Below are 18,621 nucleotides of genomic sequence, written 5' to 3'. Positions count from 1 at the left end.
TACTGAATGGATTTGGTTTAAGGTACTCTGAGAACCAGATAATAACTGCAAAAGGTGAAGGACACCCAGGTCCTTCCAGTACCTAAGGATGCTTTTTGATGCTTTTCAGCAACTGAGCCCCAAATCCACCTTAGCACATCTCCTTTCCTTGGTGGATGAGGCAAATCTGAGTTTCAGACCCAGCTGCCTTGGTGCTTGATGATTCTGTGTCAATCCTTGCTATGGTTTGAGGGGCTGTTTTGCCAATTGGTTCTGGAGCATTCTCATTTGCAGCAGGCACCTGCTCCTTAATTATCACATCCTTAGTTTGTCTCTCTGTGTTCAGCGCTTTCTGACGCAGGAGCTATAAAGTGATTTGAAGGGAGGCTGTGTTGAGCAGTGTTGGGAGAGAAAGTTGAAAGAGATTAGTCACAAAGTCAAGAATATTTGTCAGTAAACAGTTGGTGTCAACTTTTGTTTGCTTTGGGGCCTTGCCCCACATCATTTTTAGTCAAAGGTTTATTTAGTGTGTTGGGGTTTATGCACTGCTCTAGGATGGAGTGGCAGTCCCTAGTGGGCAGGAGGGTGGAGTTAAGATCCCAATTAGAAGAAAAGGACAAGAGAGAGAAGAGTAAAGAAAGGTTTGTAACTGACTGGTTTGCTTCTCTGTTAAAAACCTCAAGTCCCATAACTGTTCAACCTGATTTGGCTCTTAGTCTTGCCCATTATGCCTGTGGCATTGTGTTCTGTATGATTTCAGCATTTCCTCCAACAACCATCAGTTGCTTCACAAATCTGAATTCTGTGCATGCTTCTTGTCCTTATTTTTAACCTGAGCAGTAAAAACAGGACTTGGTGTAAGCAATGGTCTCAGATCAGAATATATCCCCATGAAGCAACGTGTCAAACCAAGGGTTCTGTCCCCTGCTCCCCATCTGGGTTTACTTTATCACCTGAGAATACTTGTGATGCAAGGCATTTCCAATTTGCCTTGCAGATATTCTGAAACTGTCTCAAAAAAGGTTTCTTGGGGTTGTGCTAGTCTTAAAATAGCTTGGATTCTGTTCTGTCCTGACTCTGTTGGGGTTGACAGAGACCTTGAGGCTTGGCAGACCTGCCCCCTTGACTCCCATTTCTTCGCTTCTGGTGACACCTTTTCTTGAACTGTGTTAAGGAGTCATGGAAAAGAGCAATGTGTAAATATTAATGTTGAATATTTGTCTTTAAAAATCTCTTTGGGATGCTCCATAAACCTATGCTGTGTGTGCTTTGGCTTTCTAAGCACTGCCTGCTTACAGCATTTGGACCTGTTAGTGTATTGCTAGCCAGTGCCATCCCATGGAGGACAGGCTGGGCTCTCTTCTCTAATACCCATTTTGTCTCCCTCTTAAAAGTAGCTTCTCTCATCTATGTTCAGACTGCAACCAGGGTGTGTTTCTTGTTGCAGTGAAGCCTTTTCTCTTCTCTCTGGGTAGCTAAGGCTCGAGTGCTGCTTCATGCCCAAGCAGAGGTGACAGTGCTGCACAGGACATGTCACCTCTGGGCATGGGCTGATAGCATGGTTGCTTTGTGTTGCTCTCATGGAAAGCTTTATAGTCCAGATTTCTAGGATGAATCTTTGTTGGATGTATTTTGCAGCCCAGCTGGAAGATATGCAACAGACTGGTGCTGCAGTATTCCCCAATTTAATTTGCCCCATCCCTGGAAGTGTTCAAGACCAGGCTGGACAGGGCTTTGAGCAGCTTGGTCAAGAGGAAGGTCTCTCCCCATTGGCAGGGGATTGGAATGAGATTGTCTTCAAGGTCCCTTCCAACCCAAACCATTCTGTGATTCTGTGAAACACTGGTCTCTTAACAGACATTCAAGAAGGCACTGAGGAAGTTCTTTATTAAAGAACTTTTACTTTCCACACTGAATTAAGTTCTGTCTTATGAATATCTCTTTGATCCCTCACTTTACACAGGTTTTCAGCTTCTAAGAGCTGAACTGTTACACTGTAGCTTCCCACTATCTGTTTTTACCTGTATAAAAAACCCTCTATGTTTTACACAGGCCACATAAAGCATGAGGGTAAAAAAGCTGCAGGCAGAGCTGGCTCCATTGCTGTTGAGCCTGGGATTCCCTGAAGCCACCCCATCAATGTTAATGGAAGCAGACTGGTGAGGGCTATTGCTATTCATACGTAAAGTGAGCATGTACTTGGGCAAAGAGGCCACAGTTTAATATTTAATGTTCCGTAAGGCTGCACTGAGAGCTTTTACTGAAATGTGTCAGTAAAGGAGTGCTGTAGCAGTGATAGCAAACAGCTGAGAGCCAAGGGATCCTGAGCTCTATTTCTTCCCCAGGCATGTTCTCTGATACCCTACAGCTTACTTGACCCCCTTGTGTCTCAGCCAACTTAGCTGTAAAATTAAGCAGCAGAGAAAGCTTCATGACAAACAGACATGTGTGGAGGTGAACTTCCAATGCAAGCTTTGTTCTTCTGATAAATTCATCTTGCTGGCAGAATTTCTGGTTTTTAATCTAATGTGTGATTTTGTTGTCCTTGCAGGCAGCATTCACACTCCTCCTGGGTCCTTTCACCTTCTTCAATGTGCAGAAGACCAAGTATCTTCAAATCATGACGTCCCTCATGAGATGGATAGGTGAGTCTTGGCAGAGGCTTGGCCACCTCTTTACCATTAATGGAACCTGAGTCATGCCACTGACGCTTCTCTTTGGCAACATCTTCTTGTTTGGAAGCAAGTGCTTGTCAAAGCAACATCTCTGAGGACAATTGTACAGGACTAATAAATCTTTGAGGAGAAAGGTTTTAGTCTAAGATGAGATTTCTGATTAAAACAAAACAAATTGTTCTCAATCAGACATGGCTAGTAAATGAGGTTTTAGTCTGGTTTGTGTGAGGGGCAGAAGAGGTTGGGCAGAATCTCCTGTCTGGGTGCTGGCTGTGATACTCACCAGTTGGAAGTTTCTCATTCTCGTAGCATATGCACAACAGATTTTGGACAATCTTTGTTTTGATCTGAGGAAAAATGGCATTTCTGTCAGAATTTCCACCCTTAGTTTTATCATCTGCTTGCATTTATTTTCCTCGGTCATCCTTTATGGTAGGATGTGCTGCATTGGAAACCCCCAAACCAATGTGTGTTGTCCTTGGGAAGTCCTGCTCCCATGAGTTCTTTCAAAATACTGTCATGAACTTCTGGGAAGACAGATCATTCCCTTAAGGGAAGTAAGACATCACTCCTTTTTTTTTTTCCCAATGTCTTTGTCATTCAAATATGCAGCTGCCTCACGTCTGGCTTGTGTGTGTGTATGCCCTTAAAGGCTGAGAGGTGTGTGTGGGTTGGGAAGGTTTATGTTCAGGTTTGTCTATTTTTGTGTCACCTAGACAGAGTGACTGATACTCAAGGCTAATAAAGAGCATTTCTGCAGGTTAATGGCCAGCATTTGTGCCAGTTAACAGTCTCCTGGTATGTGAATCCAGACCATTTAGACACAGAATTAGTTCTGTTTATACCCATCACTGGAATAAGAAGAAAAGCTGCTTCTCTATTTCCCATTACACCCATACTCCTGACCAGACTGCAGTTGGGTATTGTCCCTTCTCTGTGAATTCATCTTGTTTGGAGGTGACTGGCAGTCACTGCAGAGAAATAGAGATCCTCTGTTCTAGAGAATTCCTGAGATGGGGTTAAGCAGTTGACACCCAGGAAAATTAAGTTGGATTTTAAGCTCTCAAGTCTCAGATGTCGAACAGTTTGAGTTAATAAATCCTGACTTTGGATGGTGTGAAAATCCTGAATGCCTGTTTTTCTCCTTTGTTGTCTGAGCACATGAAAGGTTTGAAAGCACCCCCATTCTTCAGAGAAAGAGGTTATCACATTAAGGGATACTAAAGGAGATGAGAAAGTTTTGCATGGTTTTTTGGGTTTTTTTTGTTTTGGTTTTTTTTTGTTTTTTTTTTTCTTTATAAGAGTGATCTCTGCTCAGCTGACTGGCCTGATTCCAATCACTCTGCCTTCTCTTTCCTGGTAAAGACATCAGTCAGACCTCATCCTGTCTCTGTGACTCTGATGCCTGCCTCATCTGCCATTGGTTTCCCTTTAGCCAGCTCCTTCCAGTATGAGGCTTGCTGAACCTTGGCTTGATGGCAGAACTGTTCCTCTCTTTCATGGCTTGATGGAGAGGGATAAAGGCAGTGTTTGGAGAAGTGTAGGGGAAATTAATACTTTAGCCTGATTGATTCCTGCGTCAGCACGCTGGGGAACAGCTGCCCCAGATAATGATAGTTAATGACCCTGACAGCACCTCAGTGGCTACTTAGAAGAACAGATTCCTTATGTGTACAATGAGGGATAGATTTATTGGGAAAGACAATTTGTCAAAAAGCCATGTGATGCAGGGAGCAGAGAAAAGCTCCTGCTGCAGATCCCAGCATAAGGATCAATCCCATACTGCTGAGATTTGTCAAATTGGCTTCTCCCATGTCCTCACATAACTGCTGTCACCTCCTCCAAAAGCAAGGCTGTGAGTTAAACACAGGTTGGTGTTTAGAGGGCTTAGATCCTAAAGAATGGTCTTGGGCAGTGTTTTGTGGTCATCTGGACTTTTCCTGCCTGCATGCCAATGGCCAGATGTGAATTCTTTGTCCTGGTGTAAGCTGTGCCTTTCCTTCACCTTCCTTGGGTTGGTTTTAGCCCTGTGGTGCTGAGGGTGGTGCTGCAAAGCACTCTGAGCAGCAGAGCAACACTGCAGCTTCCTGCCTACCTGTTTATTGTGTGGGGGAAAGGAAACCTTCCCATGTGGATAGTGGCTTATTCAGCTTACCTGTGCTCATTGGCTTGGTGTGGATGGGAATCTGACCCATGCTTTGCATCATGATTTGAAAAAATCAAGCCTCCCTGAGCTGGGAGGTCAGTACAGACTTTGCATTGTGCTTCCCACAGGACCCACCACACATTCTTCTCCCCAGCCTAGTGGAAAGTCCCTGGATTTCAGAGTAGAAGAGGCTGATGTCAAGCAGCACTGCCTCAGGTGTACTGGTGATTCAGATGATAGCAGCTGAGAGGATGGTTCTTGGCAGCAGAGAGAGCTAGCTGTGTGTGAAGGTCATTTCTGCTGGTGTTTGTAACAGTGTCAGCCTTGCCTTTGAAAGTTGCTTTCCCTCTTTCTCCTGATCTAAGTGATAATCAAATGTCACCAGCCTGTTCCAGAGCCCTGTGCTCATCACAAGCAGCACGTTGACTATCAAAGCCTACAGCAGTCTCAGTCCACACCTCACAGATAAAAAAAAAAAAAAAACCCCAAAACTCATTCTCTTTCTGAAAAATAGGCTTAAACACTGGGATCTGAGCTGGAAATTAAAAATGGGCCAGCTCAAAGAATGTGGAGATGTTCCAGGGATCAGCCTTTATCTGGCATCCTCCCAGGATAAGGGACTAAGCCAGGACAGGCACCTCTGAAGCCTCTAAAAGGAGAAAGTTGAAGGAGGAGCTTGCAAGCCCAAGTGCTGTGCTGCTGGAGAGCCCAGACAGATGGGCTCTCCTTGTCTGGGCCTGTTGATCACAAACAGCTCATCTGGAAAGAAGGCTGGCATGGCAAGGCACTGTTCTGCCAGGACTGATAGGAGCACAGAGGGTGGATCTGTGTCTCCAGGTGGAGTGGGGCTGGTGGCAGAGAAAGCTTCCAGAGGAATCGAGCTGGTGCCAGTCTTCTGAAGAGTAGCAGCTTACACACCTGGCTGCAGATCTGATTGTCACTTGGCATTGGTGAGTGCCAGTGGTTAAATTCAATGCAGCAGTTGGTGCTTGAACTGCTGGCCTTATCCTTGCTTAGAGATCTCTGGTCTCCAGGAGCTGGCAGATGAGTCAGGCTTTGCCTACCCAAGTTCTCATCCCTTTCCCAGTGCTTTGCCAGCCTTTTCAGGTACCTGACCTGCCTTGGGAGGTGGAGCAGAGGCACCCTAAGGGGTGCAACAGGGAGCCTGCCCTCTGTGCTCCCCTGGAGAAAGGGCCAGTCATGAAAATCATTGGGTTTAAATCCTGACAATGGTGCCTACAGTGAAGCCTTGTTTTGATTTGTGGCTAGAACATTGTTGGCTCACCCAGTCCTGGGGCCATGTGAGTACAAATTGTTCCTATGGAGTGAAGAGGGTCCTTCCCTAAAGTGTTGTTCCTTCCTTCCTTTCAGCTCTCATCCACCTCAGCCTTGGGAAAGTGTAGAGCTGTTATTAGGTCAATTCCTTTACCAGTTTTTGAACTTTTTTCCAGGTCTCTTACAAAGTTACTGGAGCAGAGCATTCTGCAGAAGGCTAAACCAACTAAGCCATCAATAAATTTAGAGCTGTTGGTATTTCCAATTCTGCTGTTTGGATTTTAGACTTTTTTTTTTCTCCTGGAGGATTTAAATCTATGATGGCGATGAATTGCTCTCGAAAGAGACCTGCTTATCTAGCTGGTTTTTTTTCCCCTCTCATTCTTCAATCTGATAAAGTGGGTACTGTTAGGGGTGAGCTGCTGAAGGGCATGGCCCAACAAGAGGGACTGAGCCAGGCAACTCCCATGCACCTCTCACAGCAGAGGGGGGATACAGCTCACTGGGGCACAGCCCTACCTCTTTATTATTGGATAATATTGGATTATAACTGTCTAGCAGCATCATGGGATAGGATATGGATTAGGAAAGATAACAAAAGGACAGAGCTTGGTGGAGCTGAGCAGCAAACATTGGGCTATTGTGTATTAAGCAGCTAACCCGATTAATTGCAGCCTGTTGCAGCCTGAGATGTCCAGCTCTATAGGTGAGGACTGCTGGCTCTAAAGACTTTGGTAGCGTGATTATCGCTGCTATTATTAAATTGTCTCTGCCAAATGTTCCCAGACAGCTCCCACATGGGGCCTGTGCTCTGTGTGCTGCTCATGATGCTGTATTGTAGTTATTAGAAAGTATTGTGTTTTAATGAAGAGGTTGTTTAGAAAGTAATAAACTTCTGGGTTTGGTTCAGGCTCGGTTCTCTCTCTCTGTTGGATCACAGCACATCTATTCAAGTAAATGCAGCCCTTGAGACAGAGCCTTCCAACCCTGCCCAAACAGTGATCTCACAATTACATGCTCAGGAATGAAATCTCTACTCCATCTCTTTCCCCTGGCCAATAAGATGGAGGGAAAGCAAAGAATTTCTGGAAAGTCTGTGTTAAACCCTTCTTTTCTCCATCCTATTCCTTTCCAGGATACTTGGTAGAAGGCTTCTGGGGCAGAAACTGGGAAAGGGCTCTCCAGAGTGTGCTAGTGGGGCTGACTTGCTGTGTCTGGTGGCTTCTCTGGTAGTTGGGATCTTTCCAGCAGAGCCCTGCTGTTGACAGCACTGCTCTGCAGAGATCTAGTCTCACACCATCTCACCTTGTGAGCAGTCTCAGGTAACTGTTGCTGCCATCCTTAGCAGCAGAACTATCTGTGCTGGAGTTGACTGGCTGCAGAAACCTGGAGTGACTGTGCTCCATCCCTTCAAGTGCTGAGACTGAGAATTGCACAGGAGGCTGATTTAGGAGGGGATGACAGTTATCTGATGTCCTGCATTTGCAGTCCCCTGCTGAGAAATTAGTCTGTCAGTGCCCACAGTCCTCAAGGTGGGTGGCCTCTTTTCACATCAGAAATTGAGCTTTTTGCAAATAGCTTAAGGAGGGATCATTGTGATCTCTACCTCTCTCCTTTAACATGGCAGGGCATACAGGAGGATGAGGGAATTGGACTGTAAATCAGGACACTGTTGCATGTTCATTCTGACAAGCTTCTTCAACAAAGTTACTTCATGTTCTTATATCCCTTTTGGAGCAGATGAAGCTGCTGCCAGAGCCCAGGGTAAATAATTCACTAAGAGAAGTGAATATATTTATGAAGAGTTAGTTAAAATGCTGTGCTTCTGTCAGGCCTGCTTTTGGAATTGTCAGCTGAGGAGCTCATTTCAGTGCTGTTTGTGGGGGGCAATGGGGTGAAGCAGTGCCTGTGTGAGAGAAAGAGCCTTGTGAGCTTCAGACACAGATGGAGAGTGATTTGCAGTGCTGGCCTCAGATCCTGCCTGAGGAGCTGATGCTCCTGAAAAGAGCACTTTATCCAGGCAGCAGGAGACACTGATGGGCCTGAGAGCTGAAGAAAGGGAGCTGGAAATGTAAGGGCACATTCAACCCTGCAGAAGGGTCTGGATGACAGTGCCCAAACAGGTTTTCAGCGTGGGGCTGTGGCATGAAAAGCTGCTTTCTGTTCAGAGTGGATATTGGTGGAACAAGATGATAAAATCTTTGCTTGTGTAGGGCCCAAGACAGGATGGGCAAGATGTGGCTAAGTCTGCAGGGCACCTGGATGCCATGGGACACGGGTGCTCTGCAGCCAGTGCTTTCCAAAGCAAGCAAAGCCATAATTTGGGCTCACAGTGACACCAAAGTGTGTATTATTCCCTTCTCTCAGAAGAGTAAATTATGACATGGACAGAGAAGTGACTGGCAGAGCTAATAGGCCAAGCCAGCAGCAGAGCTGAGAGCAGAGTCCTGGTTGCAAAAGTTTTATGGTTCTTCTGCCAAAGGTGACCAGCAGACATAGGACCATAAACTACACAGGTAATTTTCCCCCAGAAGCAAACAAGCCTCACTGGCTGCTTTCCTTCCCATATGTTGAGAAAAGGCATCTGTGATAAATACCCAAGTGCAAAGTCGTATTTCTCCTGTGGACTTGCTGGTGTTCAGATGTCTGTGGGACCAGCTGATGTGGGCTGAGATGGGGCAGCTATGCTGGTTTCATGGCAGGTGTTGTTACCACAGCTGGGGAAGCTGCTTGTAAATCCTGGTTGTGGTATTGCAAGCCTGATGAAGAAAAGCAGGGAAATGATGCCCTTAGAGCAGAGAAACTCCATTAAACTGCTTTTGGCTGCCAAAAAGTCCTGGTAGTACTTTTTAAATGGAATTTCCCTTTGTGAAGAAAAGGGGCTCCACCTGCCCAAGGCAGCAGTGTCTGAGTTTGCTGGAGTAGGAGCAAACCAGGCCTGGGGGATTGGAGGTGCCTGAGAGGCTTTTTCTTGCCTTCCTGGTAAGCTGTGTCACATTTCTGTGGATGAGCAACAGCCCCCTGCCATGTGGACCCTGCCTCAGGCTTTAGGGCAAGGAGGGTAACACTGTCCAGACAAGTCCCTACTCTCCACTGGAGGAAGGAGCCACAGTGATGTTCCACAACTTTTGTTCATACCTGTCTTCTGGGGAGTAATTTCCTTCCTCTTTTCCTCCTGACGTTTCTCTCCAGAGAATTGCTGTCTTCTATGAGCATATCCATCTTGCTTCCCCACAGCCTCTGCACTCATAAATCCTTCATCTTCCTCGAGATGCTGTTTTAGGCTCTGTGATTGTCAAATCCTATCCTTAACTACTCTAGTTCCCATATCTAATTGAGAAAAACCTGGTTTTCATGTTACTTCTTTACTGTCAATTCATCTAGAAATCCCCTCTGAAGGTTGGAGAAGTTAATCACTTGCTGTTCTGGAGTTTGTGGAGAGCTGGAGGTCATGAACAAGTGGCAGGATATAGCTTCTACAAGAGAAACTGGCTAAATGAGTTTTAAATTTAAAAATCAATGTCTTAATTTCAGATACTTTGTCCTGCCAGCATGTTGGACTCCAGCTGTGCTTTAATTCTTCAAATGTCACAAGATCCAGAATGTCTGGTGATTCCAGAGTTGCAGTGGGCTTTTCAGCTTGCCCACATCACTGCTGGAAGGCAGCTGGCTCTGAGAAGGGGTACCAACATCCTGGAAAGACATCAGCAGGGAAGTAGACAGCACAAGTGTCAGGTGGGGATGCAGAAGGTAGGGCTGTCATGACGTGTTCCTGGCCCATACAGTGTGTACAGATGCTGCTGGTTTTGTACCCTTCCTATGACAGAGCTGCCTAATGTTAAACTAAATGAGATCTGTTCCTCTGTTTAAGAGTGGCCTGCTGTGTTTTGACTCAATACAGAATTGAGATGGGGAGAAATCTCCTTTCCAGAGAGACTGAGTTTAGGAATCTCCTGAAAACATCTTCCTCTTGGAATCCATCATGCTGCTTAATGCATAAAAAGGGAAGGAAGTGCTGTGTGTTGGGATGGGGTGATCCATTATCATTATTTCCTGGCATATTGATTCTCTGCTTGGACAGGAAAGCTCTGTCACACCCTCGGCCGGCGGTGACGGATGGCGCTGCCACAGACCTGTCATGGCTCAGCTCAGACAAATGGCTGGGGTAGGGGAGCAGCCAGGCATGGGGTGGCTGCACACCACTGCCTCTGCTCCCTGGAACATGGCAGGCACATGTGGTGATGCTCTCTCCAGGCTTTCCTTGCAGAAGGAGGAATGGGAGTAGGGACAGGGCTGGAGAAGATGTGAACATCTCACAAATACGTCTCACATCTTGCAGGGGTGCAAGGGGGGGTTAAACCAGAAGCTCATTCTGAGCATCTGTTCTTGCAGGAACCTACCATGACAGGGAAAAAATGTGTCTGAGGCTTGGGCTTATTTTCTTTTCTGCAATAGCCTTTCTGCAGAAAGATGAAGCTCATGTACAAACACCATTTTTCATTTACAGAGGTGTTTTCTCTGACTCTGTAAAACGATCCTTAAACTTGGAATGGCTAGATTATCTTCACTGCTTCTCTGCAGCTCTGTTATGTTTCTATCAAAATGCACAAAAATGTATTTCTTAATATCCCCAGACTCTCATATTTCCCAAACTGTACTACTTTGGATGTCTGCTCATCCATATTCATCCTTACTTCACCTGCAAGAACCAGAGCAGAACTGCCCTGTCTCTGAATCAACATCTTAGTCAAGCAGGAGAGGCAGCAGTAGCTGACTTCAAGGTCTGCTTTATCTGAGAAGAACATTTGTTCTTCAAATAGTGAGGGGAGCAAAGAGAGTCTGCAGGAGAGGCAGTTGGATGGTTGGGATGAGATTCATCACAATTTTCCTTTATGGTGTAGCCCCTCTTTTTTCCTCAGGCTCACTTAGATCCTTCACTAAAAATGATGCTTGAACATCTAGAGGAGACAAGATGAGACAAGAAGTGGCCTCTGTGCCTTGCTGACTGCCAAGCCTGTGGTGTGGGGGTTTGGAGTGGGTTTAACACTGTGGAAAAATCAGGACAAGCAAAACCCTTGGTTGGTTTTTAAGCATTATATAAAACAAGGCTTAAAGCAATTTTTAATGTAACCAACTAACAATTCATGGTGCCATTACTGTTGACCTTGCTTTGTGCTCTGGCTGCTGTTGATCATGGTCTGAAGGTGTTTCATACCTGAACACATTGCTTGTGTTCTCTGTTCTGTGTGGAAAGGAATCCATCAAGAATTTTTGGTGAATCCATATCTTACTTCACCAGGATCCTTGTGCTGAAGGAACACTGTTGGACTGCTGATGTGACAGCAGTAGGTGACATGAAATAGGGTTGTGTGACTCTGCCTTCAGCCTGCTGTCCTGGGTAGGGGATGTGAGTGGGAGCTTTTTGTGTGCCTGAGGATCTTGTGCTGCCTCTTTTCTGCTCAAAGCTGCCTGTCCATCAGCCTGTCATCTTCTTTTCATTTTGACTTATCATCCAAGCCATATCTAGGTTTCAGAGTTTCATTTTTTGGCTCACCTCCTCTCAGGGACAGAGAGATAAATTTGACAGGCAAGTGTTTTAGCTCTCTAGTCCAGGAGTGAGAAACTCTTCTGCCTCAGGGACTGAGAGAAAACAATCATGGGGCAGGGGTTTTGTTTCCAGTTTACCCAGCACCATTTCTCTCAGAGATCTTGCATCTGCAGAGCACCAGTGCTCAGGCAGGGGAAGCAGAGCTTGCCTTGTTGGAAGCAAAACTAGTTTGGATCTTAGTATTGGATCCTCACTCCTTGTAATTCTAATAAATTTCTGAAATGCATATTTAATGAAAAACAAATGTATTAAATTCTAGTTGCTTAAGCCAAAGACCATCCATCATTTAGGGAATCCACAAGAATTCTGTTCTTTCAGTGTTCCCTGCCAGAAAAGCAGAAGTTAGGGTGGAGGAGAGTCTGTAGGAGATGCTTCAAGGATGGGGAGCCTGCCTGAAAGTTCCCCTGACCTGGTCCTGTTGGCACAGGTGCAGAAAGTGGGGCTTTGAGCCAATGGTGAGAGTGGATTTGGGGGATGGGAATAGTTACTCATTGCTGTGTTGAGCAGAGCTTGAGAAGATTCACTGTCTAGTGTGCAGGGGAAGAGGTGTGAGACCTCTGAGCCATGTCTTAGCCCAGATACAGGATGGGGCAGCAGAGCCTGACCACCTCTCCCAGGCAAGAAGGAAAGGTGCAGTCTCTGCACATTTCCAGAGCTGCCCAACCTGCTTTGCCTTACTACTCAGGGCATCTTTTCCTCTTCCTTGTAGCCTGGGCAGCCCTGGGGAGTGCAGCAATGTCACATCACGTGGAACACAGTTCTTTCTGCATCTCCTGCTGAGCAGATATGGCTGGCAAGCACCTCCCCTCTGGGGAGCCTTGGGGAAGGCACAACAACTGTACCCCTGTTCACAGTGCCCCTCACCTGCTGGGCTTGAGTGAAGGCAAGGGGAATTGCACACCCCCAGAGCAGTGAGCTGTTGCCTTCCATAGCTCTCTGTGACTGCCCTTGGGGAGGAAATAGAGCCCAGCCCTCCCAAAACAACCTGGCCTGGTGGTACTGTGAAGGAATGGATGTGCTGCTGTCAGTGCAGTGTTTGGGGAGGGCTGGTAGACTTGTTCTGTCACTGAAACACAGTTGGAAACAAGAGGTTTCCTCAGGCAACACAGGATGAAATGCAGCATGTGGCTTGGGAAGGGTTCAACATGGAGCTGGTGTTTGCTGCAGGAGAACATGAATTTCAGTGTTCAGTGAGGTTAATCTGATCTTGCTGGGCACAAGAAGAGGCAGCATCCATTTACTGGTCTGTAACTATTTTCCCTAGCTGCATCCCTGGCAGGGTTTCCCATCTCCACCTGCCTGTTGTTGGGAGCAGGACTGGGCACAGAGCAAGCCCATGATCTTGTCACCCCATGGTGAGCCTGCCCAGCTCCTGGCACTGGTGCCAGCCTCCTATGGACTTGAACTGTGCACTGCTCTGCTTAATTCCTCTGGATTTATATTAATGACATTCAGAGTTGTCTGTAGTAGTTGTCTCAGCATTTTGTTGATTTTTTCATTACCTGATAATTCACAGCTCTGCTCCTGTGCCTCAGACTGGTGCAAGGACAGCTCTGTGCAAGCCACAGTGGCTCACCCATTGCAGCACCAGACTGTAAATCTCATTGCTTGCTGCCCTGCCAGGCAGGTCCTTTTCTCCCCATTACTTGTTAACTCCAGCAGCTGATGATCATCTTTCCCAGGTTGATGCAATTTTTGTGACACCAGAATTAGTTTTCTGCTGCTTTTATATGCCATGCTAGGAATGAAAGTCTCCCAGTAACTGCTCTGGCTCAAATTTCCACCCTCAAAGTAATAAGGGCATTAGCCCAATCTCCTCAATTCATTTTGTTCCTGGCACGTTGTTATTTGTAATAAGCTTTGTAAAATGTTGTTAGGCTTTTTCCTGACATAAGTGATGGGTAGACGAGCAGACTTTGTCTAGAAACAATGAATTTTAATAGCAGTCTTTCAGTGCTGCTTTAGTCCCTTCCAGACTGGCTTCTCCACCCTGGGATTAGCTGCAGACAGCCTGTTCCTCCTGCCCAGGAAATGGCTGGCTAGTTCTTGCTCTATCATGCTTGACAGATCCCAGGGACAGGAAAGCTTGCTAGTAGCTGCTGCTCCTGTGCACATAGGGGAGGTTTGAAAACATTAGTCCAGTTGGAAATGTGTAGGACTGTTACTGGGGTTGGCTGGAGCCAAGGCAGAGTTCAAACATCTCTGAGCCTTTTTGAAATGATGGTATTTAATCTGTGTGTGTGTGTGTGTGGCAGAAGCATCCATGGACCAAAACTCTTGAGGGCTTAGGGTTCACCAGCTATGTCAGCCTCTGCTTCTGAAGGGCTTGTGCTCTTGGGGATGGGAAGGAGATTGGAGGGAGATGCCTGAGCCCAGTCCCTTATCTGCTGACTGCCACTGACAGCAAATCATGATTAATTCCTGTGCACCTTGCCTTTAATGTAGCACCCTCAGATAAGGTGGTGCATCAAAGAGATAAGGAGATGCTCTTGCATAGCAGGAGAGAGCTGGTGCCAAGACTGCCAGGGCAATGGGAGGAGGTCACGAGGAGTGGGAGCCTGGGCTTGACCTGAGACCTTCTCTCTCTCTCCAGCTTTCATCCTCATGATTATTCTGGCCCTCATCCGCATCAGCAGAGGCCAAGCCGAAGGTCACCCGTCCATGGCCCAGCTGTCGGGCATCCGCAATCTGTTTGGGGTGTGCGTCTATTCCTTCATGTGCCAGCACTCCCTGCCTTCCCTCATCACCCCCATCTCCAAGAAGAAGCACGTCAACAAGCTGGTGCTGCTGGATTACATCCTGATCCTGGCGTTCTACAGCCTCCTGTCCTTCACTGCCATTTACTGCTTCCGCAACGACAGCCTGATGGACATGTACACGCTCAACTTCACCAACTGTGACATCATCAGCGTGCCCTTCATCCGCTACTTCCTGGGCCTCTTCCCGGTCTTCACCATCAGCACCAATTTCCCCATCATCGCAGTGACCCTGCGCAACAACTGGAAGACCCTTTTCCACCGGGAGGGGGGCACCTACCCGTGGCTGGTGGATAGGATTGTCTTTCCTGCCATCACGCTCATCCCCCCGGTGCTGGTGGCTTTCTGCACCCACGACCTGGAGTCCCTGGTGGGGATCACGGGAGCCTATGCTGGGAATGGGATCCAGTACCTCATCCCGGCTTTCCTGGCCTACTGCAGCAGGAAGGACACCCAGCTGGTGTTCGGCAGCGGGACAGTCAACAAGCACCTCTCCCCTTTCCGGCACAGCTTCTGGATTGTGTTCGTGCTCATCTGGGGCTTCTCTTGCTTCGTGTTTGTGACTGCAAACATTGTGCTGAGTGAGTCAAAGCTCTGATGGAGCACCAGAGACTCCGGCATTTCAGCTCCCCCTGTGGAACTCTGCAGTGAGGGGGAGAGGCAGTATGAAGGGAAGTTTCCAGGCTGTTGCGTGGTGACACAGACTTTCTTCACTCCACTTCGGGTGTGGGTGGAGTGGACTCAGCCTTGTTACAGTTCTGGTTCTCAGAAAAAGCCCTGGGGCTGAGCCCTTGGCAGCCTACACCGTTAACCAGTGTCCAGCCATTCCTGCCTTTGGCTCTGTCAGAGCAGCACGTTCTCTGTCTGTCCCTCTGTGGCTCTCTGTGTGCTGCAGGTCTCGGCACACAGGAGAGAGACAGCCTTGGCTGCATCACTAAATGTCCCTTCTCCCAAAGGCAGGAATGTGCTGTGCAGAATCCAACAGGAGTTTGGGATAACTGAGTCTCTTCTTTCCGATGAGACTCCTTCAGACCAACCTCCTGTGCCAGCTGAAGGAAAACATAAGGGTAGAAATAGACCTAATTAAGGAGGAAATAATTTTGTGCTGTTATATTTTCTTTTTCTAGAAGCATTATCATGTTTGTGCACATTGCCTGGGATCGGGGATCTTTTGCTTAGAGCTGGATTTCTCCAGCCTGGGAGTTTACATTCACACTTCCATCCTGTTCCCCTCTGCTGTGGCAGCTCGGTTGGGCAGAGCAATGCCCCTCTGCATGCAGGGATACAGTTCTTCCCCCTGGAAAGGAGATGAGCACCGGCACAGGACTCGGAGCTTTCCACTGGCAGAGCCCTTCTCCCTTTCTCAGCTTTGCCCGGGGCTGGTGCAAGCAGCCGGGATTGGGATCGGTGTGAGGTGCTAATTACCCAGTCCTGACACGCGAGAGCCTCTGGCTGTGCACACTGATGCGTTCCCGGCTCCCGCGTTGGGTAATTAGCCTTGAAACAAGGTGGGTGTTAACTCAGGGGAATGAGCCGCTGCCGGGAGGGAGCGGCTGTGCCCTGCCTGCCGCAGCAGAGCTCCCGAAACGAGGGAGCAAACCCTGAAACCCTGCTGGAACTGGGCTTGAATTCCCCCTCTTGTGTTTCTGCACAGGGTTAAGGTGGGCTTGTGGCTGCTCCTGCTCTGCTTCTTTCAGAATCGGGCTGCTCCTACCTTAGGCAGCTCTAGGAGAGTCTCAGGGTGACTGTGGGCACTGTAACACCACACTTTGTCACCGGGTCCTGTTTTCAGAAGCCCTGGGGCACAGATCATACGGGGGTTTCCTGACAGAAGGAAGAACTTAAAGAAGTTTTCACCTGAACTATTTTAAACCCCCTGTTATCAAAGCAGGTTGGAAGCCAGGTGCACGGCAGATCCTCCTGCCCTCTGCACTTGCTGCAATATTAAATGTCATCGCTCTCTAAAGCAAGCTTTGAACTGCAGCTCTTTTTAATCAAGCTCTGTTTTCAAGTAGGACTTTCTGGTTTCCATATGACCTGAAGTGCTCCTCCTGGGGGAATATGCAAGTACCTGGAGCTGTATAAAACCACTTCATGGCTTTTAAAGCAAAACCCTGCACCTCTCAAGCCTGAGCACCACCACTGTGTCCTTGCCGAGCTGCCTGGAGAGAATTTGGAGAGACTGTTCATCTTCTCTCCAGCTTGATCCTAAACAGGCATTGGCAGCCCCTGCTAGTGAGTTTAAACATCCCCAAGTGCTTCTGGAAAGCTGATGTGGCATCTTCAGTACCAAATTAAGAAGGTATTTTACAGGTATCTGGTGCTGGTGTCTTTTTAGGAAGCAGTAGTCTGGAGGGCAGATTCATGGGGCAGCTGTGCTGGGAGCCACCTGTGTGGCAGCTGGGAGCTGGGCAGAGTTGGCAGGAGGATGGAATGCATTGATGAAATGAGCCTTTGGAAGCTGGAGATGCTGAGGGGGCTGTTCCTCTGCATGAGTGTGCAGGTGTGGGTTCATGGAGGGGCTGAGGGCTGTCTGCCCTGAGCTGCCCATGCGTTGCAAAGCCCTTGGCTCAGCCCCTGCCCTCCACATGCCCATTTCAGCCTCTTGCCTTCACATTTCATTGCAGCCAGGCATCAGGGCTGTTCTCTGTTATTTCATCTCCTTTCACCCTCCCTTCCCTTCTCAGGAGGGAGGGAGCCTAGCCTGGCACCCTCTTTCCTACCATCCCTTGCATTTAAAGATGTGCCTTCTTTTCCCTGGCCTGTGTGTACCCCTCTCCCCCTCAAACATGTGTGACAGTGGCTTCTGAGGGGCTGCTCCTCCAAGAGCTGCTTGGATCCAGGTTTTGGATGCAATGGGATGCTGAGGGCTTGTGTTCCAGCCCCAGCCTTTGCCACGGTACCTTACTGGGAAGGACTGTGCTCCCCAAGGAGCATGAGTGCTTCTCAAATAAATAACCATGAATTCCCAGACACCTGCTGTCCTTGCACAGCAGCAAAACAAATATATCCGAGGAATTGGGGTGATTAACAGAAAGAAGCTCTACAGCGAAGAACATTTTTCATATAAAACATGACATAGCAATGCCTTAAAAATTACTTGAGAAAGCAGGAAGGGGATGGTTCAGTGCAGCCAGCCCTGGCTGAGGGGATGCTGCGTGACCCCATGGTGCAGGGCACAAGCTCTCTCCTCTCACTCATCACCAATAAGTCTATTTTTATTTGGCCATTATCAGCACTAACAATTCATTATTGCAGATTCACACGTGATGCTTTGTCCTGACTGTAATTAGTTTTAAAAAAAATGGGATTAAAACCAATAAAATGTACATTATACATCTGGTTTGATCTGACTTCTTTTTCCATCCCTTTCTTCCTCGTGCTTAGGCACGGAGCAGCTATTCTTGGAGGGGATGGCCATGACGGATGGGGCTGCAGGTCAAGGAGAAATGGCAAGTGGAGAGGCTAATGGAGACCCTCACCTCTTCTCTATTAGCCTACTGCAACTCTGCAAACTCAATTAAAACATCTGTACTTTCCCCTTCTCAATTACGGCTCCTTACACTTAAAGCCAAACAAATTGAATTTCTCTGCTGCCTCAGGCTGCAAAGGAGTTTCTGCCAGCAAATTTATTATCACCATAAAGCGCAGCTTGATTTATGTTAAAATATTAAAGCAGATCTTTATGATGGAAATAAACACTTTCTGCTGTTATTCTCTCGAAGGACCTCACAAGCAGCGGCAGATTCTGGGGCTTGGGCTGTAAATCTGAGGCCAAACTGGCAATCAGGGAGGAATTCAGTCTATTGCAGCACTTGGAAGAGCAATGGACAAGGAAAGAAAAACTTTGAACCTGAGAAGAAGCTTTAGGCAAAGCTTCAGCACCATCAAGGAGCCACGTGTCCCTGAGGGGATTCAGCTGTTTGGAGGTTTGGGGAAAGTGCTCACCAGCCTTTCCCCTGGATGGATTTGGGGAGCCCAGGAGCTGTCAGTGGCTCAGGGAAAGGCACCTGCTGCAGAGTCTCAGCTGGGGAAGGTTTTGTGCCGTGGCTTTGCCTTGGCAGGAGGCAGGAAGCAGGAGGTGAGTGCACCTGCTGCTCCCTCAGGCATCCTTGGCATGGCAGCTGTCCCCCTTCTTAGCCCCTTATGTGTCACTGGTTTGTGATTTAACCAGTTCCCCCT

General features: G+C 47.6%; 1 protein-coding gene across 4 annotated transcripts in view; it reads left to right on the top strand.

Annotated features, from left to right (window-relative positions):
- Window positions 1-17,775, top strand: part of TMEM104 (transmembrane protein 104) — a 43,089-nt gene extending 25,314 nt beyond the window's left edge. For all 4 annotated transcript variants that reach the window (XM_079323754.1, XM_079323753.1, XM_079323752.1 and 1 more), the window contains exons 9-10: window positions 2,531-2,624; window positions 14,277-17,775. In XM_079323754.1, coding sequence (XP_079179880.1) covers window positions 2,531-2,624; window positions 14,277-15,037 — 855 coding nt within the window. In that variant the 3' untranslated portion in view covers window positions 15,038-17,775. The remainder of the gene's footprint in view (window positions 1-2,530; window positions 2,625-14,276) is intronic.
- The last annotated feature ends 846 nt before the right edge of the window (window positions 17,776-18,621 follow it).

Source organism: Erithacus rubecula, assembly GCF_903797595.1.
Source record: "Erithacus rubecula genome assembly, chromosome: 20".
In the NCBI taxonomy this organism is placed as follows: Eukaryota; Metazoa; Chordata; class Aves; order Passeriformes; family Muscicapidae; genus Erithacus; species Erithacus rubecula.
The sequence above is the reverse complement of the archived record's forward strand: the minus strand, read 5'-3'. Positions and strand labels throughout refer to the sequence as shown.